The 27,576-nt window shown below is 45.3% G+C and overlaps 1 protein-coding gene across 1 annotated transcript in view; it reads right to left on the reverse strand.

Moving 5' to 3' along the window:
• Positions 1–27,576, reverse strand: part of LOC142495721 (zinc metalloproteinase-disintegrin-like cobrin) — a 475,628-nt gene that overhangs the window by 113,427 nt on the left and 334,625 nt on the right. The window contains exon 15 of the mRNA XM_075601587.1: positions 869–971. Coding sequence (XP_075457702.1) covers positions 869–971 — 103 coding nt within the window. The remainder of the gene's footprint in view (positions 1–868; positions 972–27,576) is intronic.

The following is a 27,576-nucleotide window of genomic DNA, read 5'->3' on the forward strand; positions in this document are numbered from 1 at the left end:
TCTTTGTTGATGAGACTAAATTGTTTAAGGTAGTAGAATCATAGCAGGATGTAATTTCAATCCAGAAGCACTTGAAACTTGAGTAGGTAAATGCAGATGAGGTTTAATACATATAAATGTAAGTGTATACATTTAGGAAATAAGAATAAACAAGAAATGTACAAATGAAATGGGGGGAAATTATGTGAATTCTTGCTGGGGAAGGATATATTTGTGCTTATAGACCGCAGGCTTAACAATAGTGCCCAATTTTATGCAGTAGCTGGAATGATCTTATCTTGAATTTAACGAGGAATGACTGGAAGTTAAGTAAGCATAATTATGCCCTTCTATAAAGCATTAATAAGACCACACTTTCAATATAGAGGCCAGTTTTGGGGACCATTCCTTAAAAAATAAAATTTGGAACTAGAAAAGTCCAGGGAAGAGCAACCAAATTGATAAAGGGGATTGAAATCTGACTTATAAGGAGAGGCTAGCTAATTTTGATTTGTTTACATTAGAAAAAAGGCGTTAAAGAGGATATGATAACTATAAACAAATATACTCAGGGACAAAACAGGGAGCTTTAAAAAGAACTATTCAGCCCAAGAACAGTACACACAATATGGGGTCTACCCTTAATGTTGGTGGACAGGAGATTTCACCAGCAACCAAGGAAAAGAGTTTTAACAGTATGGGCAGTTAAAATGTGGAGACTGTGATGGCAGATACAGTACAATAGATACCTTATAAAAAAAAAAGGTTGGACATCTTTTTAAAAAGGAAAAGTATACAGGGATATACCAAATAAGTAAACATGGGAAGCATATATATCCAGGGAGAATTTTTTTGGAGCCAGGAAGGAATTACATTTTCATGTACTCACTTGGCTTCACATGGGATGTAAGTGCCATTAGACTGCAGACAGTGCCCATAGCTGACACCTCTCTTGTTTATGTCAAAGCAGGCATCGATGCCCACTACAGAACCTAAAGCAGACAAAAAGGAGTTACATCAGTTAGAGAAAATCCCATAGACTTACATGGATGTCCCTCTACAACAAATTATGTACCCACATATATCTTCATGGTATTCTCTATACAATCAATTATTTATCACCGTACACTCATGGAATTTCTTCTAGCAAAACAAAACAAGAAAAAAGGGCGCATTTGAAGCATATATATAGGATTTGTGTGTGAATTCAATGCTATATTTGCAATTGACAATAAAAAAACAAAAACTTTGCCTGTGAGTCTGTTCAGCTGTGTAGCCCAATTAAGGGAATGGGGTGTTTGACCCGTTTTGGAGTCCGTCTGTCGTTCTTCTCTGCGTGCTTGGAGTGGGAACTGCCTGTGGACCGATGTATGTACCGCTGCAGGTATCTGTAACGCGTATGCTCAACACAAACCAGGGCCGGACCACGGGGCTGAGGTGGGGATGTAAAAACACCGACCTTAGACCACGAAGCCCGGTCCGGGTTGCATAGTCTGTAGTCGTGCATAGCCAAGGATAGGATTGGAGAAAGCAGTGTAGTTCATAGGCAAGCGAGGGTCAGGGCAGACGGCACAGAATCGAAGGTGGAGGTCACAAGCAAAATTCGGCAACGGGAAAACTTCAGCGAAGGCGCTGAAGCGCGATGGGGGTCCTGGTGGAGGTAGTAGGAACAGGGTGAGGGAGAAGGCCACCGGAATCCAGGAGTGCAAACACGCCACAGGAAAAACCCTGGGGACGTCAGTGTAGTCGCTTCAGCGCGGCAAAGACGAAGGCAAGCAGCACCGGGGCTACTTAGCAGAAAGGCTTCAGCATAGGAATAGCCTCTGCTTGGAGGAGGCGAAGAACCAGAAGCCATAGCACTGGGGATCCAGCACTTCAGCACGTGAAGGCAGGTAAGGCTGAGTGAGAACAGGGCAAAGGCACAAGGAGGCCCAGCAGGCCAAACAGAGAAGTCTGTGGCAAGCACAGTTACTTGCAGAATAATTGCAAAGTCTATATGCAGCATCTTCCTGGGGGAAGAGCAGCAACTAAATAGCACAGGAAGCCAATCAGGCCAGAGCTGCATAGGAGGAAGAAAGGAGCAGGTGATTCTTGAATGCAGGATCAGAGAGGGTTTGACTGGAAAGTATATAGCTCTGTAAGAATGAGTTCCAGCCAAACCCAGGAGCAGATTCCTTACAGTATCCTCCCTCTGTAGCAGTCGTCCTCTGGGCTGACTGCTCAGGGGGTGTCACGCTTCTTTCAGGAGTTATGCTGTACTGCGTGACACCCCCTGAGCAGTCAACCCAGAGGACGAGCGCTAGAAAGGGAGGATACCTGCAGCGGTTCATACATTGGTTCCACAGGCAGTTCCCACACCAAGCACGCAGAGAAGGACGACAGACAGTCTCCAAAAATGGGTTAAACACCCATCCCCTTACTTGGGGCTACACAGCTGAACAGACTGACAGGCAAAGTTTTCATTTTTTATTGTCAATTGCAAATGTATCCTTGAATTCACGCACATAAATCCTAAATACAGCTAAACCCCGTTATAACGCACCTCGTTATACCGCGATTCGGTTATAACGCGGTTTTCCCGTGGCTCCCGTTTTAAAAAAAAAAAAAAAATGTTTTTTAAATTTAAAATTTTTTTTTTTTTGGTACACTGCACACACACTGCTCATTGCTCACACTGCCACACTGCCACACTGCACACTGCACACACACTGCTCATTGCTCACACTGACACACTGCACACACACTGCACATTGCTCACACTGCACACACTGCACACACACTGCACACACACTGCACACACACTGCACACACACTGCACACACACTGCCACACTGCCACACTGCACACTGCACACACACTACTCATTGCTCACACTGACACACTGCACACACACTGCACATTGCTCACACTGCACACACTGCACACACACTGCACACACACTGCACACACACTGCACACACACTGCACACTGCACACACTGCCACTGCACACACACTGCACACACACTGCACACTGCACACACACTGCTCATTGCTCACACTGACACACTGCACACACACTGCACACTGCACACACACTGCTCATTGCTCACACTGACACACTGCACACACACTGCACACTGCACACACACTGCTCATTGCTCACACTGCACACACTGACACACTGCACACACACTGCACACTGCACACACACTGCTCATTGCTCACACTGCACACACTGACACACTGCACACACACTGCACACTGCACACACACTGCTCATTGCTCACACTGCACACACTGCACACACACTGCACACACACTGCACACTGCACACACACTGCTCATTGCTCACACTGCACACACACTGCACACACACTGCACACTGCACACTGCACACACACTGCTCATTGCTCACACTGCACACACTGACACACTGCTCATTGCTCACACTGACACACACTGCACACATACTGCTCACACTGACACACACTGCAGACACTGCTCATTGCTCACACTGACACACTGCTCATTGCTCACACTGACACACACTGCACACTGCTCACACTGACACACACTCCACACACACTGCTCACACTGACACACACTGCACAGACACTGCTCATTGCTCACACTGCACACACTGACACACTGCTCATTGCTCACACTGACACACACTGCACACTGCTCACACTGACACACACTGCACACACACTGCTCACACTGACACACTGCACACTGCACACACACTGCTCACACTGACACACACTGACACACACTGCACAGACACTGCTCATTGCTCACACTTACTGCACACAGCTCTCACAATACACTCACATGTCAGCAGCCCACCCCCCCCTCACATGTCAGCAGCCCACCCCCCCCTCTCACATGTCAGCAGCCCACACCACCCCCCTCTCACATGTCAGCAGCCCACCCCCCCCCCTCTCACATGTCAGCAGCCCACCCCCCCACCCCTCTCACATGTCAGCAGCCCCCCCCCCTCTCACATATCAGCAGCCCACCCCCCCCTCTCACATGTCAGCAGCCCACCCCCCCCTCTCACATGTCAGCAGCCCACCCCCCCCTCTCACATGTCAGCAGCCCACCCCCCCCTCTCACATGTCAGCAGCCCACCCCCCCCCTCTCACATGTCAGCAGCCCACCCCCCCCCTCTCACATGTCAGCAGCCCACCCCCCCCTCTCACATGTCAGCAGCCCACCCCCCCCCCCCTCTCACATGTCAGCAGCCCACCAGCCCGTTTTTCACATGTCAGCAGCCCACCAGCCCGTTTTTCACATGTCAGCAGCCCACCAGCCCGGTGGAGGTTGGAATAATGACATCACCCGCAGGGGGCAGAGAGCGGACGGCTTGATTGACAAGAAGAGGGCTGTGGGCGGGGCGACTGAATGAGGCCAGGCAGTAAGAGTGCCCGGATGTGGGTTGCTTGTTCTGCAGTCCTTGGTGCCATATAGGAGGAGGTAAGTGGGCGTGGCTTGCATCCTTTACCCCCCTTTGTCTCTATGGCAACTCCTCCTGCCCAGGTGATTTGCAGTGCAGGGTGGGCGGAGGTGAGTCAGAGCCGGGCGTGGTGGACCCGGCCGGGGAGGGGGAGCCTCGCGCTCTGGGACCCTCTCCCAGCCTCTCCTCCCCACCCCTCTCCCTCCTTCCCGCCGCTCACCAGGACTCAGTGGCCGGAGCTGCAGCTAACCCAAGTCCCGCAAGCTGTGCGAGGTGCTGGTATCTGTCACACCCTCCCTGACCCCGCACAGCGGCTCTGATGCTGGGCGTAGCGGTGATGACGAACAGGTAGGGGACCCTGCATTAAAGCCTGAGAGATGCACTGTTAGCATTGCTATATTGCAACTTTTAGGTGAGTGACTCCGGTAGATTAGTGTCTCCTCACCCTGCCCACCCCTTCTCACCATCACACACACCCCTTCTCACCATCACACACACACACACACACACACACTCTATCTCTCTCTCTCTCTCTCTCTCTCACACACGCACGCACACACACACTCTGTCTCTCTCTCTCTCACACACGCACGCACACACACACACACACGCTGGGAGGACACAGACACGTGCAAAACCAGGGGGATGAGAGGGAGGACGGATGAATCGCCGCCATTTTAAAATTTTTATTTATTTAACTTCCTTCCCTCCTCACTCCCGATCAGGAGCGCGGCGGCCATTTTTTTTTTTAAATTAGCGCGACCCCGTTACTAACGCGGTGGACTCGGGGTGGACCCCGAGCACCGCGTTATAACGGGGTTTAGCTGTATATGTTTCAAATGCGCCCTTTTTTCTTCTTTTGTTTTTTATATCTGTTTACAGGATTGGTTATCCTTATTTGGGGCAGCATTTAACAGCTTACCACCCACCTTGGAATTGGACTTACATTTATCAGTACTTAACAGAGTACAGTTATATAAGACTATTTTGGGGGGTACACTAATCTTTTCAAGAACTGTTAGACCTCACTTGCATACAGTGAGGGGTCTCAATACTGCATCTCAGTCTACATATTGTAATATGTTGAATGACAAAACGTACCTTTATTTACACATACTGTATGGTGATGTCATAATACAAAAATAAGTAGGTGTGTTTAGCTTGTCATTTTGTACATGAATTACATATAGCAGTAACTACATGCCATTCTAAGATTTACTAAACCCTTACAGCAGTCATTACCACACTCTTTGCGGTCATACACATTGAACCTTTTGCACAAGTTTATTGTTGTCGAGCGCACATTCCTTTTTTTTTATCTAAGGCATTTCTTCTGCAAGAAATTATTTACCCTCGTAGACATTCATGGGATTTACTCCAAAATAAATTATTGGGGCCTATTCTAGTAGGTTTGATAACTTTGCTGCCTTCTCGAACGGTTTGGCATGTTCCCACCGAACGTTTTTTCATTTGTATTATCACGGTATTCAGAAATAATCTGAAACCATCTCAAACAGTGAGGTAGGAAAATGCCAATATCATTCGGGACAAAAGCGATGAGATCTCAGCCTCTCTCAAAGTTCTCCCCTGTTCGATCTTCTCCCACTCTGTAAAAGCTGCATAGAGAGCTGCACAGAGAGAGCTGCCTCTCCCTGCACAGCTCGCACAGGCGATCGCAGTATTTTTACTTACATTTTAATACTAGTGTACGGGAGCAGCGGGTCTCTGGAGCTGAACCGCATTAATTTCAGGTCCATGGAGAAGCCCTTGCTTCCCGAGATACAGGCCTGGTATGTGGTGCTGGTATCTCCTATGTATTTAAATGTCCCGATGACGTAACGTGGGAGATTTAAACATTGCAGAGGGATACCGGCACCCCATATCGGGGCCTTCAACTTGGGAAGCACGGGGTCCCTAAGGCTGAAATTAATGCGGTTCAGCTCAGGAGAATCCCTGCTCCGCACACACATTTCAATAAAAACAATTTAATTACCATAGTGGCTAGTGCAAAGGCAATGCAGGGGTAGACCTGAGTACCCTGTTTATAGGGGGCAGATGGGGTGGGGATTGTTGCCCTAGGGTGTGTGGTTAGGCCTTCTGGGAATGTTGCAGAAGGAGTTAACTCCTTCACTACCATAGTGGTGAGAACCGCTATGGTAACTAAGGGGTTAACCACTTCTGCTACACACCAGAGAGGCCTAACCACCCACCCTTGGGGCAACTACCCTCTTCACCCAATCCCTTTACCACCAAGAAACATTAAAATATAAAAACCCTAGTACCCACCTCCTCTAACCTCATCAAACCCCCTCCCCCCCCAACACATACAGTACAGTAATGGGCAAAAATATGATTATCAAGATCTGGGTAATAGCTCATTTGCCCATTCAAAAAAAAAACATTTGCCAGCCAGCATAAAGTAAATAAAAGTTCTATTTACCCCTGAGAGGACAAAGGCCACCCTCATCACTGTCCTCCACGTACATGTCCTCCATGGGCAGCAACAGTACAATTAAAAACAAACTAATGGCCACTAACCCCTAAATCATCTTAGCGGATGCCTAATCCCCCTCCCCGGGCAACTACCCCCACCCTCTACCCCATGATTGGCACAGTGGTACACCATGCCCTATAATATGGTCATGTTTTGGCACTATAGCAGTCAGTGGACAACCTAAAAAAAACAGTAACAAAATTACACAACAATAAAAAAATCAATCACCAAAAAAGAAACAAAGCAAGCACCAAAAAAAACAGAATTTAAAAAAAGCATTCACACAAAATAAACAAGAATAAAAAAAGCAATCAACAAAAATACATATCAATGATATAAAAACAAGCATTTGCCAAAAATGCATTGCTTGTCACTGTATTAATCTATAGCCCTAAAGGGGCATAGATAAATACATTGGCAGTCAACGGGCAACCAAAAAAATAAAAATGAAAAAATACAATTAAAACACCTGAAAAACAAAAATTACATACATTCAATGTTTTTCTTACCTTTAGATGTCTTCACCCTCGACTTCAGGTAACTTCTGTTCTTCTTTCTTTTCTTATTTCATCAAACTTCTGTATTTGGAATCCATTCCATAGGTTATATTGTCCCTTTGGCTTCTTAAGGTCAAATGAGACGGGACAGGCCTTATATAAGGCCTGTTACGTCACATTTGAGTGTCAGATGGTGCAGCTCCAATCCGGTTAGATGCTGTACCATTTGACAGGGTTTTTTCTTTATTTTAGGATGTGACGTCATCTTCACGGGAGGTACGTCACATCGTTAATACAAAATGGTTGCCATCAAATGGTACTAGAACTAATCGGATTGTGAGATATACCATGTGAGGCATCACATGGTACAGTAATCTCCAATCCGATTTGTTTATGTACCATGTGACATGCTCCATTTTTTTTTAAAAGGCTGCGACATCATTTTAAAGGGATGATGTCACATCTTTAAAAAAAAAAAAAGCCTGCATTCACATGGTACTTCAAACTATTGGATTGTGAGATATACCACGTTGTAAACCCCCAATCCTATTTTTTCCAGTACTATGTGAAGGCAGCCATTTTTTTAAAAGAATTTTATGTCATCCCTTTAAAATGATGTCACATCCATTAAAAAAAATGGAACATGTCACATGGTACATGAACAATCCTCAGATGAAGCGGCCGTTATTCGAATATTTCACGGTACCGTTTTTGTGTGCTCTGCTATATTCCATGTGGTATTCACGCCGCATTTATGCCGCCAATCACACCAGGCACCCCTGTGTTTACCGCGGTTGATTTGTTTGAATTTAATGGTTTCTGATTTCTTTGGGTGCAATTCTTCACGTATCCGCCAGGAGGCAGAAATGAATGAATTGTAATGTGTACAGTACTGTGCTACTGTGTCAATTTGCAGGTGTTTAAAAAACTGATAAAAACCAAGTCTACGGTACAGTACCACAGTGGTCCATTGTGAATCGACCTTGGTACTTGAAGACGCTGAAGACGTTATCAAATTTAGGCGTTTCATAATAAAAACTTCTAAGACACAATGCTGTGGGCTTTTTTCTACATTCTTATCCCTGCACAATTGCTGACTTGACTGGACACCGTACACGTATAAAAAGCCTGACTGTAGTTATGCATTTTTAATATGTTCTGCAATTAATGCTGCAACAGATAATATGGCGACTGTATCAGAAATATATGAATATTTCATTTCAAACTATGATTTTTACAAATGTTCACCTGATGTTTGTGGGTGGAAGCGTTTCGATAAGGCAAACCTTAACTAACGATCATTGCTTTTATCGCATCGCTACTACTCCTTGAGATAGAGGAGGGTATTGGTGTGTGATCCCACATTTTACAGTTTGTTTGATCATGGCAACTTCAAAAGGAGAAAGGCTGGGTTTAATCCATATTAAATTCGTCAATCCCAATCCAGCAATGTGCCAGCGCCAGCAACAGCGCCGGCACCAGCACCGGTACCGGTTTACAATAGTGGTCTGACCGTCAGTGAAAACCTGGTGAACAGCAATCCTTGCTACCTGTCCCCACTGGAATACCCATAATATTTCCAGCCTGAGCCTTATTCTCAACCAGATTAAACGTACCAGCATGCTTACGTGTACCAGCATGATTACCATGATTTTGAATTATTCATTTTTCCTTTATTATCCTGCACAAATAAAATTGTTCCTTCTTTAAATTCATCAGAATCATTTGAACCCTCCACCCCCAAATAAAAATGACAGTATGCCACCTCATACAGTACAGTATACATTACAGTAGAATTAAAAATCAAGTGATTGTAAGAATATCAAAAATTGATAAAGTATCAAAAATAATGGTTTATTAAAATCAGTCCTTCAATAAGCCCATGTCGAGAAAAAAAAGGGAAGTCTCTTTTATTTTTTCAAACTTGAAATTCACAATAAACGGGAAGTCATTCTCGCCAAATCCCCAAGATAGACTTATTACACATGCACATGCGTGCGTATGTGTGTGTGAAACCAGCCTCAAGACTCTACACAGTTCATCAAAGCCTGAAACATAATGAATGGCTCTGAGGGAGGTGTCGCTAAGCAGTTGAATTTGCGTTTGTTTGTTAGGCTTTGATGGTGGGGGGGTGCTACTACTATACAGTAGCTTTGCCAGTCCGGTTGTGTGCGCAGGATTATTAGTTCAAAGAAATCTTTTGAACAGTTCATCAGAATCAGTTGTTCATCAGAATAATTTGAACCCCCCCACCCCCAAATAAAAATTACAGTTATCAACCTCATACAGTACAGTATACAGTACGGTAGAATTAAAAAGCAAGTGATTGTAAGAATGGCAAAATTGTTAAAGTCCTTCAATAAGCCCATGTCGAGAAAAAAAAGGAATGTCTCTTTTTTTTTTTTCAGACTTGAAATTCACATTGAATGTGAAGTCATTCTTGACAAATCCCCACGAAGGACTTACAGTATCACACTCATCCGGGTGTGCAGGATTATACCTGTACCTGTAGTTCAAAGACATACAATCATGCGCATAAATGTGATGACACGCATATGCGTTTCAACAAGGTTCCAATTAGACATAGATACATGCGCATAAATGTGATGACACATATGCGTTTCAACAAGGTTCCAATAAGACATACACGCATGCGCTGAAAAAAATATTTTACATTCGGAAGAAGCGACGTTGCTTTTTTGTATTACTCCTTTTCCCTTTATTATCCTGTATAAATACAACACTTAATTCGTTAAAAAATACCTTTTGTTATGTGTGCTCATATTTTTAGTCTTCTACAGTTAGAGGTTTTGTGTATGGCTAAGGAGTCTCAGAAAGGACTTCTTTCCCATGTACACTATACAGTATGAACTTGTAACGTTAATATTAGAATTAAAATTACAGTACACACACACTTGAAGTACTGTACAGCAATAAAAGACAGGTTTACTGTAATTGCTATTAGATTTTTAAAACAACAACTCGCGATCGCCCACTTTAGTTTCTTGATGGTGTTGCAGACAATGCTAAAATGCCATTTTCTGCACTCGATAAAAACACGAGTCAACACGCGTCTTAAGGCGGTATGGTTGGAAGAAATCACGTGCCATGGCATGGGTATTCTGAGGTATACAACGCGTGAAATGTTCGAATAATGGCAGCTGCATCTGTAGTATCATGTGATGGCAGCAATTTTGTTTTAAGGATATGATATACCTCACTTCAAGACAATGTCACATCCTTTAAAAAAAAAAACAAACCCTGTCATGTGGTACATCATCCAATCGGATTGGAGCTGGACCATCTGACACTCAAATGTGATGTCACAGGCTTTATAAAGGCCAGTCACGACTCATCTGACCATAAGAAGCCAATGGGACAACATCGCCTATTGAATGGATTACAAATACACACGATTGAAGAAAGAAGAAGAGAAAGAACTACAAAAGTTACCTGAAGTTGAGGACCATTGCCTTGCGGATCGAGAGCTTCCTGATGCATCGGGAATTGGATGGTGAAGACATCTAAAGGTAAGAAAAATATTGAATGTATGTCATTTGGGGTTTTCAAGTTTTTTGATTGTATTTTTTAATTTAATTTTTTTGGTTGCGCATTGACTGCCAATGTATTTATCTATGCCCCTTTAGGGCTATAGATTAATACAGTGACAAGCTATGCATTTTTTGGCAAATGCTTGTTTTTATTTCATTGATACTGTATGTATTTTTGTAGATTGTTTTTTTTAATTCTGGCTTTTTTTTGTTTGCTGTGTTTAATTCTTGTTTTTTTGGTGTTTGCTTTTTTAATTCTTTCTTTTTGTGTTTGCTTTGTTTCATTCTTGTTTTTTTGGGAGATTGCTTTTTTTATTATTGTGTATTTTTGGTGCTGTTTTTTTTTGGTTGTCCATTGACTGCAATAGTGCCAACTCATGCCCATGTTATATAGGCATGATGTACCACTGTGCCAATCAATGGGTAGAGGGTGGGGGTAGTTGCCTAGGGGAGGGTGGTTAGGTGTCCTGGGTGGGTAGCAGGGGAGGGGGGTTAAGCCCTTAATTACTATAGCGGTTAATAACCTCTAAGGTGATTAAGGGGTTTGTGGCCATTACAGTAGTTTGTTTTTTATGTACTGTTGATGCCCACGGAGGAAATGGAGGATGGTGATGAGGGTGGCCTGCATCCTGGCAGGGGTGTGCCACTTTTATTTACTTTATGCTGGCTGAATAATGTTTTATTTTTAATGGGCAAAATACTATTATCCAGATTTGGATTATAGAAATGTTGTCCATTACTGTACTGTATGTGGTTGTGGGGGGTTGGTGGTGGGTGTAGTGGGGTAGTGTAGTAGGGTGACAATTTATTGCCATTGGAGTTATCTTTGCTCCCACTGAGGGCATAGGAAACCAAACTGGCAATGAATGGGTGTATTGGCTAGTAATGTGTTATAATTTTAATTGTGGGTAGTGGGGGTGGGTGAAGGTGGTATTTGGCCCTTGTGGGTGTTTATGCTTACCTGGTGGGTAGAGGGAGGGTTTAACTCCTACCGCAAACCCCCGCAAGTCTTAAACACTCACCATGGTCCAAATACCACCTTCATCCTCTCCGGCTGCCTACAATAAACCGGGCACTGGTATATAACCCCTTCATTGTATTAGCAGTTAGTCGCTAAGATTATGAAGCTGCCTGTAAATGTATTTTTATTGCATTGGATGGAAGCCAGGGGTCTCCGGATCTGGTATTAATGCATATCAGCTCCGGAGACTCTTGGCTTCCATCTGATAGAGAAAAAATAAAAAAAATATTCTAAGTCCTGCTTTCAGATCCCTTCTCACCACCCTTAGGGTGGAAAAATGAGATATGTGACACATTCACTAGATCAGAGCTCCAGTCATCTCATCAGAGCTACTAGAATAGAGTGAGTTTAGAATAAATGCGAGTTTGAGCTCTTTGTCAGCTCCGGCTCGGTGTGTTTGGGCAGGACTGAGAAATCTCAGGAAAATGCACCCCCATATGATTTGGCAAGGTTATCAAAGCTTTCTAAATAGCAACCATGCCAAATTGTGTGAGAACTGATCAAAAACCTTGATGAGTTGGTTATCAAACCTACTAGAATGAGTCACACAAAAGGAAAAGGGGCATACCAGCGTGCAATTACGTCAGCTACTGAACATCTGTATGTGCGAGAAAAAAAAGAATATATATAGCAATAAAAAAGAACAAAATCTACGCTAAAAGATGTACAATAAATGTTAATTCTAAACAATAGGAGGTGCTATACAACACAACAAAAGTCCCAGTATAAAAGAGGATTTAGGGTAGACAAAGTCCCCAGCGGGACGAAACACGTCAAGAGGTTCTTTGTAGCAGTATACCTCTTCTGTGTATGCACTCATTAAATACAACCTTTATTATTTAAAGCGTGTGGACTTCCAATTCATATCCAGACGGCAGCTGTGCACCGCCTGACTACCTCTTCCTATTACTTTACCTGCATTGGCTGGAGCACGCGTCGCTACACTCCCGGATCAGAGGAGCTCTTTTCAGCGTTGGAGTTGGACTCGGCGTGTCAAGTCTGTGAGTAACATACACTACCGACACATTTTATCACACTGCGGCCAGATCCGCAAGCCGGGAGATTTCCCGGCTTGCTAGTGGCCGCCCCTCGGCGTGCCGCGCGTCATAGACGCGCGGTCACGCGTCTTCGGGAGCGTGCGCCCCCTGCACGCGCGTCCAGGGGCTCCCCGAGGGAGCCCTGGTGTCCTGCGATTGCGGGACAGCGGCAGGGGGTTCCGGGGGACCCGGCGGACCCGGCAGCGGTAGGGAGAGCGCCCCGATCAGAGGGCGCTCTTCCGCTGCTTCGGCGCGCGCCCGTCACTCTCGGGCGCGCGCCAGGCTACTGCTGCGGCCAAGAACGGGCAAATGCTCGAATAAACTTGGCCGCAGCAGTACCCCCTTTTCCCCCCTGGTGGGGATTCCTACCGTGTGCGACATTGGGCTAGTGAGGGCAGTGGCGGAGGATCGCGGTGAGTCAGTGGCCAGTCATAGTCTCCTTGCTGGAGACACGGCGCCGCCGTTTGTATATATCCTCCCTACCACATCTTTACCCCGTCCCGTGGCTGAGTCATTAACACACGGAGCTCATGAGGGTTTCACATTGATCAACATTTCCTGTAGTGAGACGCTGAACGGGAGTTCTTTCATATGATTATACATCCATTAGATTTCTTTTGGACTGTCTGTAGAGTTTATGTGTGCACAATTTTGGCAGCATTGGTCATACCTGGAAGCAATTCTGGGACACTTCAGATTAAAATGTGAGACAGCCTTAGATTTGAAAGAACTTAAACTGGTGGTGGATGTGAGAGTCTCTGGTAGGTTGTTCCAGTTTTGAGGTGCACGGTAAGAGAAGGAGGAACGTCCGGATACTTTGTTGAGCCTTGGGACCATGAACAGTCTTTTGGAGTCTGATCTCAGGTGATAAGTGCTGCTTGTGGTAGGGGTGACGAGCTTGTTCAGATAGCTGGGTAGCTTGCCCATAAAGAATTTAAAGGCAAGACGGGAAAGGTGAACTTTGCGCCTAGACTCTAGTGATGACCAATCTAGTTCTTTGAGCATTTCGCAGTGATGTGTGTTGTAGTTGCATTGGAGAACAAAACGACAAATTGAATTGTAGAGGGTGTCAAGTTTGCTAAGGTGGGTTTGAGGTGCCGTGCCATATACTATGTCTCCATAGTCAATAATTGGCATTGGCATCTGCTGTGCGATACGCTTTCTGACCAGGAGACTTAGGGAGGATTTGTTCCTGTAAATTACCCCTAGTTTGGCATAGGCCTTGGTTGTCAGGGTATCAACGTGCATTCCGAATGTTATGTGGGAGTCAAACCATAAGCCCAGGTACCTAAAACTAGTGACAGGGGTTAGGGTGGTGTTAGCGTTGGTTCTAATCTGGAGCTCAGTCGCTGGAAGCTTTACAAATTTAGTCTTGGTCCCAAATACCATTGTTACAGTCTTGTCAGTGTTTAAAAACAGTTTGTTTTGGGAAATCCAGTTTTCAAGTCTCAAAAAGTCAGACTGAAGTATGTGTTGAAGGTCAGTGAGGCTATGACTGTGTGCATATAGGAATGTGTCATCTGCGTACATGTGTAGTGAGGCTTCCTTACAAGCTGTGGGAAGATCATTAATGAACACTGAGAAGAGTAGGGGCCCCAGAACAGAGCCTTGCGGGACACCACAGGTGATATCCAGGGGGTTAGAGTTAGAGCCTGAGATGGACACATGTTGGGATCTACCTGATAGGTAGGACTGAAACCAGTTTAAAGCATGCTTCCCTATTCCAGAGCTCTGGAATTTGTTAAGCAGGATAGCATGATCAACTGTATCAAAAGCCTTTGCAAAATCTAGGAATACTGCACCAGTGAGTTGTCCCCGTTCCATTCCACAATGGATTTCATTGCAAACTTTTAGCAGGGTAGTTACGGTGGAGTGTTTGGGACGAAAGCCAGATTGGAATTGGCTTGGGAAATTTGTCTCGGTATAGTAATCGCTTAATTGGGAGTGGACACATTTTTCCATGAGAGACACAATTCACACAGACATTCCCTTAACGTACAGTAGGCACACTACAGACCAGAATAATTATAATATAATTAATTCTAAAGTGGTCTTCACACGACTGCAGACAAATAGTTTAAAAGAACCTTTAATAACATATAGTATTTTAAAAGAAATTTTAATAAATATTGATCCAAGACCAGAATAAAGTGTAGACTCCTTGAGTGCTTAGTGTATGTTTATTCCATATAGCACTCTGTATTTATCAATATACCAAATCTATTTTCAAAATATTAATATTAATACCTGACCCAAATTAACTCATATCATAAAGTACTGTGGGTACTAACTGTAGAATAGGTATCGCCTATATTTTGGTGATACACCAAAACCGTGTAATACCGACTACTGATGTTATATACCAGTATTGGCAATTCAGGTATAATGTTTATAGAACACTCTGTTATCACAGTGTGTATACACACTCGAAAATTTCCCTTGAGTGCAGACGTCTCCGCTATTGCAGAAGGGATATTAAGTACAAGACTTCAATTTAACTCTATATTCATTCCTGGATGGATCAAGTCCTATCCTGCTGTTAGCAAATGAACAATAAACATGCTTCAATAATCAAAAGCATTTGGTGTCCTATTTAGTTGAGTGATGTTAACCTGAAAAAAATGCCGTTGGTACTGGATAGGCACTTCAATATGCCCATATTAATGTGCTTATGGTACTCTAAATTACTGCACTATGTCTGTGTTAATACTGGTTTACTGCTAGTTAGATAGCAGGCTAGATTAAGTTCGTTCTGCACATGTATGGCTATATATTGCAGAAGACTTGGAAAGAAGACAGTAGCATGGCAAGCGGCTTTTTGCTAACTTTTGCTAGGAAGCTCCTAGAGCGCTGAAATGTGCTGTGAACATCTTTCAAGTGAAAACATGAAACTCACATTGCGCAATTTTTATACAGTTATATAAAAATTGATGAATGAAAGTCCCCATATTTTAATTGTTCCAACATGTTAGGCACATTGGGACTTTAATGCAAAACACCAGAGACAGAGGAAACACTTTATTTATGATTGCGGTCATTTAGAAATGTATGGCAGGAAATTCATGTGAATGAACAGAGCATCTCCAGCCCCGAACTTCTAAGACATCCCGCTGGCTTGCTGCCGTGATGTCTGAAAAAGTCCGGAGTTGAAAGGCTCCTACTAAGGTGTGAAGTGGGGAGGGGTAGCCCAAGTACCCCCATGTTAGTGTAAAGTCTGGGCAGATCGGCAAATTGCCGCCCAGCCCAGACTGAGTGTCGCCAGGTAAGGAGGATGGGTCTCATATGCTAAGTGGCAAAGATGCAAGGTTTGCGCATTCCCTTAACAGAATGAGAAGCCACCTCTGCCAGGCTTGTAAGGTATTGGCAACTCCAGGATAGGTGGGGAAAATTATTCCCATGGAGTGATTGACTGCACATGTTAGGTATAGGAGTTTTAACCCTATAAGAATTTGTGCAGCCCATCGGGAACCAGATTCATCTAAGCTTCATTTTAAACTTCATTACATCGTAACAAGATTCAAGAGTTCGGAAGAACTAAGGTTCCAAGCACCAATACCACAGTGGCAGAACGAATGAAGCAGCTCCGTCGGAGTACACAGAGGTGGCAACTTGCACCACTGACTGAGGACTGTATCCCGCTCCTGGGAAATTGCTCATAGAGGGCCTCATTCAGAGAAGGTTCATTAAAAAAAATCACCGGACCATTTAAATCACCCTTTTTATGAGCGTTGGTATCACGGTATTCTGAAAGCCTTCATTACCTGTCATAGCAAAATTCACAAAACGGGTGATAAGACAGTGATCAGATGAATGAACCTCTGATAAGGCCTTACCCGGCAAGTTGTATCTGCTGCAGAGAGAGCTGCTCTGAGAGAGGAGTCTCTCCCTGTGCAAATATCTCCCGGAATTTATGTTTATACATTTTAATTTTGTTAATAGTTTAGATGAGCAGGGGGTCTCCTGAGCTGAACCGTATTGGTTTCAGCATCAGGGACCCCCTACTTCCTGAGATACAGGCCCCGTTATGGGGTGCCGGTATCTCCTATGCATTTTATTCCCATGGTCACGTGACGCGGACATTTAAATGCATAGGCGATACTGGCCCCCCATAACGGGGCCTGTATCTCTGGAAGTAGGCGGTCCCTGAGACTATCCGCTATGGTAATGAAGTTTACTGTAAATGCATTTTTATTGCACAGGATTCATGCCAGGGGTCTCTGGGGCTAATATTAATGGATATCAGCTCCAGAGATTCCCGGCATCAATGCTATGCAGGAACAATGCATTTTTTTCTAAGTCCCATCTCGCCGCTTCTCTGCAGGTTTCCAACACCTTTAAGCCATCTGGCGTGAGAATTTTGTAATAAAATCACCATTCTAGAGCGGTGATAGGCGTTCATAGCCAAATCACTGCTACTAGAATTGCACGAGTTTATGAACATGCCGAAAAGTGGTGATAAGTGGCTTATCACCGCTGCCTCAGTGATTAATTTTATGACCAATTTTTTTTGAGCAATTCAGTTTTTTATCACCCACTTATCACTGCTTACTGAATAGCAGTAAGCATTTTGGGTGATAAGTGCTTGATAAGTGGCTTATGAACGCTTTCTAAAAGAGGCCCATAGACTTTGTTTTGCAAGATTTCATTTTGGGAACAAGTTATTTTGTTTGCCCCATCACAATAAGTGTATTTTCATTGTAATTGTGTAACGTAGTGTGTATGTCATTTGTGGAAATAAATTACAATTTATTTTATCTCTTCGCTTTGCTCAATCAAAGTATCCGGGTATAAATGTATTAAAAGTGCTGGTCTCCAGTGAGAAATACAATAACAAACGGCAATTAAAATAATGTTTTCTCATAAAATCAATATCCCAGATTCTGCCCAAAACTCCTGCATCGCTCCTCATTCTATATATTAATTATGCTCCTCGCATCTCTTCTGGTTTGGTCACTTCTGGGGTGGGCAATGTCTCTGCCTTACACTCTCTATTTTCCAGCTTATTTAGGGGCTGAATGAGTCATACCCCTCTACTTTTCTTTATATCTTGACTAGCTGAGAGACCCGGCGTTGCCCGGGATGTAAATGCGTAATAGGTAGTATTATTTATAAATCGTGGAACAATAGGTGAGTATTTGTTGGAAAGGTTGGATAATAATGTTGAAAAGAAAGATGGAATAAAATGTAATACGATGTTGTTTAAAAATGGTTTATTGTAAACACACCACAGTACAATGTATATTTTGGTGACATAACAGATGTAAAAATGTGAGGCGTGTGTCCTGCTAGGGTGTGAGGCGGCAGGTGGCGCGTGGGTTGTGAGTGCTGTCTGTGAGTGGGGGTCCTGCTAGGGTGTGAGGCGGCAGGTGGCGCGTGGGTTGTGAGTGCTGTCTGTGAGTGGGGGTCCTGCTAGGGTGTGAGGCGGTGGGTCAGTGATGTTGGCGGGGGGAAAGGGGAGCGGAGGGCGGGGGGAAAGGGGAGCGGAGGGCGGGGGGAAAGGGGAGCGGAGGGCAGGGGGAAAGGGGAGCAGAGGGCGGGGGGAAAGGGGAGCGGAGGGCGGGGGGAAAGGGGAGCGGAGGGCGGGGGGAAAAAGGGGAGCGGAGGGCGGGGGGAAAAGGGGAGCTGGGGGGGGAAAGGGGAGCAGGGGGGAGAAAGGGGTGCGGGGGGGGAGAAAGGGGAGCGGGGGGGAGAAAGGGGAGTGGGGGGGGGGAGAAAGGGGAGTGGGGGGGGAGAAAGGGGAGTGGGGGGGGAGAAAGGGGAGTGGGGGGGGAGAAAGGGGAGTGGGGGGGGAGAAAGGGGAGTGGGGGGGGGAAAGGGGAATGGGGGGGGAAGGGGAATGGGGGGGGAAAGGGGAATGGGGGGGGAAAGGGGAATGGGGGGGGGAAAGGGGAATGGGGGGGGGGAAAGGGGAATGGGGGGGGGAAAGGGGAATGGGGGGGAAAAGGGGAATGGGGGGGAAAAGGGGAGTGGGGGGGGAGAAAGGGGAGTGGGGGGGAGAAAGGGGAGTGGGGGGGAGAAAGGGGAGTGGGGGGGAGAAAGGGGAGTGGGGGGGAGAAAGGGGAGTGGGGGGGGGGAAAGGGGAGCGGGGGGGGGGGAAGGGGAGCGTGGGGGGGAAGGGGAGTGGGGGGGGAAGGGGAGCGGGGGGGAGAAGGGGAGCGGGGGGGGAAAGGGGAGCGGGGGGGGGGAAGGGGAGCGTGGGGGGGGGAAAGGGGAGCGGGGGGGGAAAAGGGGAGCGGGGGGGAAAGGGGAGCAGGGGGAGGGAAGGGGAGCGGAGGGCGGGGGGGAAGGCGAGCGGAGGGCGGGGGGGAAGGGGAGCGGAGGGCGGGGGGAAGGGGAGCGGAGGGCAGGGGGAAAGGGGAGCGGAGGGCAAGGGGAGCGGAGGGCGGGGGGAATAGGGAACGGAGGGCGGGGGGAAAGGGGAGCGGAGGGTGGGGGGAAAGGGGAGTGGAGGGCGGGGGAAAGGGGAGCGGAGGGCGGGGGGAAAGGGGAGCGGAGGGCGGGGGAAAAGGGAGCGGAGGGCGGGGGGAAAAGGGGAGCGGGGGGAAAAGGGGAGCGGGGGGAAAAGGGGAGCGGGGGGGAAAAGGGGAGCGGGGGGGAGAAAGGGGAGCGGGGTGGGAGAAAGGGGAGCGGGGTGGGAGAAAGGGGAGCGGGGGGGGAGAAAGGGGAGCGGGGGGGGAGAAAAGGGAGTGGGGGGAAAGGGGAATGGGGGGGAAAGGGGAGCGGGGGGGGGAAAGGGGAGTGGGGGGGAAAGGGGAGTGGGGGGGGAGAAAGGGGAGTGGGGAGAGAAAGGGGAGTGGGGGGGGGAGAAAGGGGAGTGGGGGGGGAGAAAGGGGAGTGGGGGGGGAAGGGGAGTGGGGGGGGAAAGGGGAGTGGGGGGGGAAAGGGGAGTGGGGGGGAAAGGGGAGTGGGGGGGGAGAAAGGGGAGTGGGGGGGGAGAAAGGGGAGTGGGGGGGGGGAGAAAGGGGAGTGGGGGGGGAGAAAGGGGAGTGGGGGGGGAGAAAGGGGAGTGGGGGGGGGAGAAAGGGGAGTGGGGGGGAGAAAGGGGAGTGGGGGGGAGAAAGGGGAGTGGGGGGGGAGAAAGGGGAGTGGGGGGTGGGGAGAAAGGGGAGTGGGGAAGGGAGAAAGGGGAGGGGGGAGGGGAGAAAGGGGAGTGGGGGAGGGAGAAAGGGGAGTGGGGGGGAGAAAGGGAGTGGGGGGGGAGAAAGGGGAGTGGGGGGGAGAAAGGGGCGTGGGGGGGAGAAAGGGGAGTGGGGGGGAGAAAGGGGAGTGGGGGGGAGAAAGGGGAGTGAGGGGGGGAGAAAGGGGAATGGGGGGAGAAAGGGGAATGGGGGGTTAAGGGGAGGGAAAGGGGAATGGGGGGGAAAGGGGAATGGGGGGGGAAAGGGGAGTGGGGGGGAAAGGGGAGTGGGGGGGGGAAGGGGAGTAGGGGGGGGAAGGGGAGTGGGGGGGGGAAGGGGAGTGGGGGGGGGAGGGGAGTGGGGGGGGAAGGGGAGTGGGGGGGGGAAGGGGAGTGGGGGGGGAAGGGGAGTGGGGGGGGAGGGGAGTGGGGGGGGAAGGGGAGTGGGGGGGGAAGGGGAGTGGGGGGGGGGAAGGGGAGTGGGGGGGGGAAGGGGAGTGGGGGGGGGAAAGGGGAGTGGGGGGGGGAAGCGGAGGGGAAAGGGGGCTCGCCCCCCCCGTTCCCCGTGATTTGCGGCTCGCCCCCCCCCGTTCCCCGTGACTCGCGCTCCCCCCCCCCCTCCCCCGATGTGCCGCCCGGCTGAGTGAGGCATGCAGGCGGCGGCAGGAAGCGCCCTGTGTGTTCCTGTGTGGGGCCTGTGTGGGCCTGAGGCGCGAGGCTCCGCGCCTGAAATAGGAGAGTTACTGGCAGTGCTGTGCCTTACCTGAGGCTGAGGCGGGACGCGCAGTGACTTACCTGAGTGGGAGGTAGCGCCGGGGAGGTAAGGGAGCGGCTGGGTTTGGAGGGCCGCGCTTCCCCTGTCTGGAGCCGGTGCAGGGCGGCGCACGTGATGGGGGGGGGGGACGGACAGAGGGGGGGGAGGGGGTGTGTGTGTGTGTCCTGTCTGTCTATCTGTGTCCTGTCTGTGTATCTCAGTGTGTGTGTGTGTGTGTATCTTTGTGTGTGTGTGTGTGTGTGTGTGTGTGTGTGTGTGTGTGTGTATCTTTGTGTGTATCTCAGTGTGTGTGTGTGTGTCCTGTCTGTATATGTGTGTCCTGTCTGTGTATCTCAGTGTGTGTGTGTGTGTATCTGTGTGTGTCTCAGTGTGTGTGTATCTTTGTGTGTGTCTCAGTGTCCTGCCTGTGTGTGTCTCCGTGTGTGTGTGAGTGTGTATCTCTGTGTGAGTGTATGTGTGTGTCCGGCCAATGAGAGGTGTGCGGGGGCGGGCCAAGGGAGCCAATGAGATTGCCGCTAGGGACACAGGGAGGGACACAGGGAGACACATACAGACCCGGACACATAGGACACTTTCAGAAATATATAGTAGATACCCATGATGGCATTGTCCTTATTAATAACAGAAACCAATTAATGTACTAATGAGACATTCTCACCTACATATATAATATCAAATATGTCTTATACAGAATTTATACAATAAACAACGTATACAGTAAAAAATTATATTTAAAAATATTAAATAAAATAAATACAAAATGCAACCCATACTGTCCCGGCCAGCTTTATTCTAAAGCTTGCCGGGTTAAATGCGCTCTAAATGCGGGGCTTTTCTCCGATTTGAACGGAGTTTCCCGCGCGGCGGCCGCTTCAACAGATAAGCGCTAATGGCGCTTATCGTTGAAAGCGCCCGAGGCGCGGGAAAACTGGCCAAAAACGGCCAAAAAGAGCCGCGCGCTGTCCGCTGGTTAAAAATTTGCGCGAAGGCAGCAGCTTTAGAATAAAGCTGGCCGCCACTGTACATACAACCTTCAATAGAACAAAGAGATAAACAGTATGATGAAAAATGAGGCTAACAGAAAAAACAGAAAAAACACAGCGCACAACGCTCATAGTGTATTAAAAATTATATTGACATAAACAATAAATAAGGTGAGTATCGTGCGTACATCAAGATGATGTTAAACAAGCATTTTCGGGATAATGTTACCCAAAGACCACGTGGAAGCCGGATCAGATGTCCTCACATGGATGTGGACGCTGGTTCCTCGGACACAGGTTCCTGCTTAGGTAAGTATGGAGTCTCTGAAAGTTCTTTCTCCCATAAACGAATCAAACGTATGCAGCTCTCCCATAGAATGCTGCTTCAAAGCGGAGCTCCACGCCAGCTGAAATCCTCTCTCTCCCCTCCGTTCAGACCCTTCTGGGTTGGTGACGTCACCGCGGGGTTCTCGCCGATATTGGCGCCGATTTCAATGGGTCAGCTCGCCGTAGTAGGACAGTACAGTTGAAGGCAATACTGTTAATAGCTTTTCCAACGCGTTTCGAAACCCGTGGGTTTCTTCATCAGGGAATATACATAAGTGGTATTTAGAGGGTTTTAAATACCCCACGCCAGTGCCTCATTGGCTCAGTTGACTAAATTCTCCACCAATGAGAGAGTGGCGGGGAGGAGTCAAAAGGCCCGGTCTGCACGCATCACTAGTTGTCATTGACAACATAACATAAACAAAATAAACTTTATTGACAAGCGAAAATAACATAATGCAAACGCGATCGGTGATTCTAAAACAAAAAGAGGGATATTAGAAAAAGATATATAGAAAAAGAGAACAACATATTCAAAAGTGTATCAAGTAATGACATACTTAAAAGACTTTCCTCAAGTCTATCATATCACATAATTCTAAAGAAGAAGCACGAAAATAAAGCATATTACTCATATACTGTAGAACACTGTAATGAAAGCACAATAATTATATAACATGCCAAAATGCATTCTAGGATATATACTAATAGCAATTTAAAAGGACATAGAGACAAAAAATAAAATTCATAAATATCTTAAAACTAATTAATATATTAATAAAACAGGTTTAGATCAAAAAAAAAAAATCATGAGGATAAATCAATAGAAAGACCAAATATCTATATCCTCATTTAAGCCCCCTGGATACAAGGTGTTTAGTTTGTGTATCCAGAAGGTTTCCTGCCTGGAAAGTTCTTTTACTCTGTCACCCCCTCTTCTATTTCTTGGTATATATTTAATACCTTTGAATAATAGAGAGGAGGGATCCCTATTGTGGCATTTTACATAGTGTTTTGACAGGCTATGCTTCATAAACCCTATTCTAATGTTGCGCAGGTGTTCCTGAATGCGCACTTTTAGTGGACGTGTAGTGCGTCCCACATATAATAGGCCACACGGACACTCTAATAAATAAACCACATGATCTGTATTACAATAAATAAAATCTTTTATATCATGGATTTCTCCAGTTTTTGTACACCTAAATGTTTTCTTATCAGGGTGCAAATGCTTGCATACTGAGCACTTACCACACTTAAAATTCCCAGTTGGTTTGTTGTTTAACAATTTTTTATCCCCACTATGGTGTTCTTTTAGTTTTATATCACTTGGGGATAATGTGTTTTTTAAGTTTTTTGCTTTTCTGTATATGAATTTTGGGAATTTCGAAAGGTGAGCACCCAGCAGCGAATCATTTGAGAGAATTGACCAATGTTTTTTTTATTATTTTCTCAATTTGCCCCGTCATTGAATTGAAATTTGTGATAAAAGACACATTACATTTTCCCTCATTCTCCTGTAGGCTCTTTCTTTTTTTACTCTTTGGTAATAGCATTGTTTTTCTTTCTATTTTTCTCACTTTTTAATATGGTCAACAAAGATTTTAATTTTTTAACCAGCAATGTTAGGAATGGTGACATTAGACATAATCTAAATAAAAATGAAACATTGGCTCTAAAACTCTAAAACTTCTACAACAAAACAAAGATCTGATTATCAGGCAAGCTGATAAGGGGGGAGGTGTCGTGTTACAGAACAGGAAGGATTATGAGGGGGAAGCCCTCAGACTCCTAAACGACACCTCCTCCTATAAAAGATTGAAAAAAGACCCTACAGGGGAATTTTTAATTCTACTGAAAGGCCTTCTAGATGATGCTCTCACTACCAATGTCATAGAAAAAAGTGAATATGACTTCTTGTATTTTTTACCACCTCCCAAAAACACATAAAAGTCTAACTAATCCGCCCGGTAGACCGATCATATCGGGAATCAGAGTCTAACAGCTAATCTGTCCCAATATGTGGACTATTTCCTCCAACCCTATGTGGCAAAACTTCCTTCATATTTGAGAGACTCAACATCAGTGTTGAATTTGTTGGAAGGTTTTGAGTGGAAGGTTGTGTGTTTTTTCTGTTTTTATTGGCCGGTAGGAGCTGCATCACCGAAGAAATTAGGTAAACCTGTAACCTGTCCTGTCTCTCCCCACACATAGCGGAGCACTCAGCCTTCCTGTTTACCTACAGGTCACAGCCCAACACACCTAGAAGTAGCTGGAGAAGGCATACCCACCCCAATCTCACTTAGGGGTAGGGGAAACAGGGCTACACATATATCACTAAATATGCTCGTCAAATTTTATAACAATTGACTCTTATTTACTGTATATGGGCTAATTATGAAATATATTTATAGGAACAAGAGGACTTTCACATCCGGAATGTAGTACATCCAGCGCATAAGTAACTGTATCTATATGAGCACCACTTCACAATTTTTTTTTAAATAAAGTTATTTTTTATAATGTTTTTCTTTTTACCTTATATAATAATTTGTGTATAAACAATAATAGACAGCACTCTAAATAATGAATAAAAAAAATCATGAAGTACAGGGTGCAAACGGAACAAAGTGGCCCCAAACAACCCCACTGAAGATCATATAAACCAAAACAAGGGCTCCAGCACACACTGATTAATAGAGAAAACAAAAGAGTCACAGAATAAGCCAAAAATGTAATAGCGGTAATAATAGAACTATAGTTATCACACAAATATGGAAATGCTACACGACTATAAATGCAGAATATATGGATCTTAAAAAGCACAAGAGTAGGGGGGAGAGACACAGGGAAGAGGAGTGGGGGGAAAAACAATAAAGGAAAAACTGCAAACAAATAAACATAGAATAAGACAATGGGGGAGGGTAAGAGGGGCCCATAAAGGGGCCTGTATCTCGGGAAGCAGGGGGTCCCCAGACCTAAAACCAAAACATTTCTGCTCCGGAGACCCTCTGCACATCTACAGTATGAATAAAAAACATATATAAATAAACACTCGTTCCTTACCTTAGCGGCTATGTGCTACGGTAATGAAGCAGCATTTCTGTATTTTAATAATATTGTACAGTGAGCAGAGGGTTCCCTGATCCAGAAATTAATGCTCAGGGACCCCCTGCTCCTGCACAATAATATTAAAATTACAGAAATGCTGCTTCATTACCATAGCGGATAGCCGCTAAGGCAATGAAGGGGTTAACTCACCGTGCCTGCTTTATTGTGGGTAGCGGGGGTGGGTGAAGTGGGTATTTGGCCCTTGGTGAGAGTTTAGGACTTGCGGGGGGGTTGCGGGTGCACTTAACCCCTTCACGGCCGTAGCAGTTAATACCGCTACGGTTATGAAGGGGTTAAGCCCTCCCGCTACCCCCCGCAAGCCCTAAACAGCCACCGTTGGGGCTAATACCCCCTTCACCCACCCCCGCTACCCACAATAAAAAAAAAACTCACACACAGAAGCCGCCAAAAAATAAATAAATAAATCTAAATAAATAAATGACTATAAATAAATACATTTGAAATACATTTCTATTTATAGTGTAGATGTGCAGGGGGTCTCCGGAGCTGAACCGCATTGGTTTCAGGTCCGGAGACCCCCTGCTCCCCGAGATACAGCCCCCTTTATGAGGTGCCGGTTATCAAAACCATACTGTTCTACAACCAAACACTTCTCCATACAGACACACTACATTAAAATTAATTTCCTTTAAAAATCCTAACTGATCTCACAATCTATATCATCACAAACCAATGAAAAACCTCACATTCCAATATATATGATGCATAAAATCTATGCACCATATACATTCTGCAAATGAATCAAACAAGTAAACAAAAATCAAAAGCCAATACATTGCAAGTACATTCAGATATCAATTAACCCCTTAAACACCTTATCAGATAATAACCGCAAAGGTGATTAAGGGGTTAAGCCACACAGGCCCGATACCCACCCTTCACCCATGAATTTGTACAGTAGCTTCATCATGCAACTATATACAGTATATATATATACTGTATATATATACAGAGAGAGATATATATATATATATATATATATATATATACAATATATATATATATATATATATATATATATATATATATATATATATATATATATATATATATATATATATATATATACACACAGTATATATACACACGATGAACCAATATACAAATAAATGTAGAAGGGTTATCAAAAGCATACTGTCCTACAACCAAACACTTCTCCATACAGACACTACATTAAAATCAATTTCCTTTAATAATCCTAATTGATCTCACAATCTATATCATCACAAACCAATGAAAAACCTCACATTCCAATATATATGATGCATAAAATCTATGCACCATATACATTCTGCAAATGAATCAACCAAGTAAACAAAAATCAATTAGCAATCATTATTTACATCCCTAAACAATTCACACTCCGTCAAGAACAATGAAACAATTAACTAATTCACGCCTGGAGCAGAACAATTTAGCCTGTGAAAAAATACAGTACCGACCAGAATACAACCTTTAAAACCAAGGCAACACACAATACAATACCAAGGAATACATCTATCTAATTTTAAAATACTTTAAACTCACAATAAAGCATAGCAGCATAGACAAATTAATTTAAAACACATCAAATCAAGCTTTTAAAACAACATCATTTCTTACCCTGTATGTATATATCTCTCTAGACATATATACATACATACATACAGTGGCAAGAAATGATATACCACAAAAAAAAATACACATGTTAAAAAACTTTTGAAAAAATTAACAAGTTAAATAAAATACATTTCTTTAGTTCACTTACCATTACTTGGCCCCACCGACTCCCGTTGCGCAGCTTACTCACGAACCAATCCACGATCAGGAACCCATAAAATAAAAAACCATAAAATAATAAACATTAAACTAAAAATCCAAATCAATCCACGGGTCTTCTATTTGTAATCCATCTTCATCTGTATTCTTCTTTCTTCTATCTCCTTCCAGCGGGGCGGGGCAGGGTCTTCTCCCCGTCTGCGGCCACGCCCTGGTCTGGAAGGAGATAGAAGAAAGAAGAATACAGATGAAGATGGATTACAAGTAGAAGACCGTGGATTGTTTTGGATTTTTAGTTTAATGTTTATTATTTTATGGTTTTTTATTTTATGGGTTCCTGATCGTGGATTGGTTCGTGAGTAAGCTGCGCAACGGGAGTCGGTGGGGTAAGTAATGGTAAGTGAACTAAAGAAATGTATTTTATTTAACTTGTTAATTTTTTCAAAAGGTTTTTTAACATGTGTA

The sequence above is a fragment of the Ascaphus truei genome, chromosome 5 (genome assembly GCF_040206685.1).
Source record: "Ascaphus truei isolate aAscTru1 chromosome 5, aAscTru1.hap1, whole genome shotgun sequence".
Lineage (NCBI taxonomy): Eukaryota > Metazoa > Chordata > Amphibia > Anura > Ascaphidae > Ascaphus > Ascaphus truei.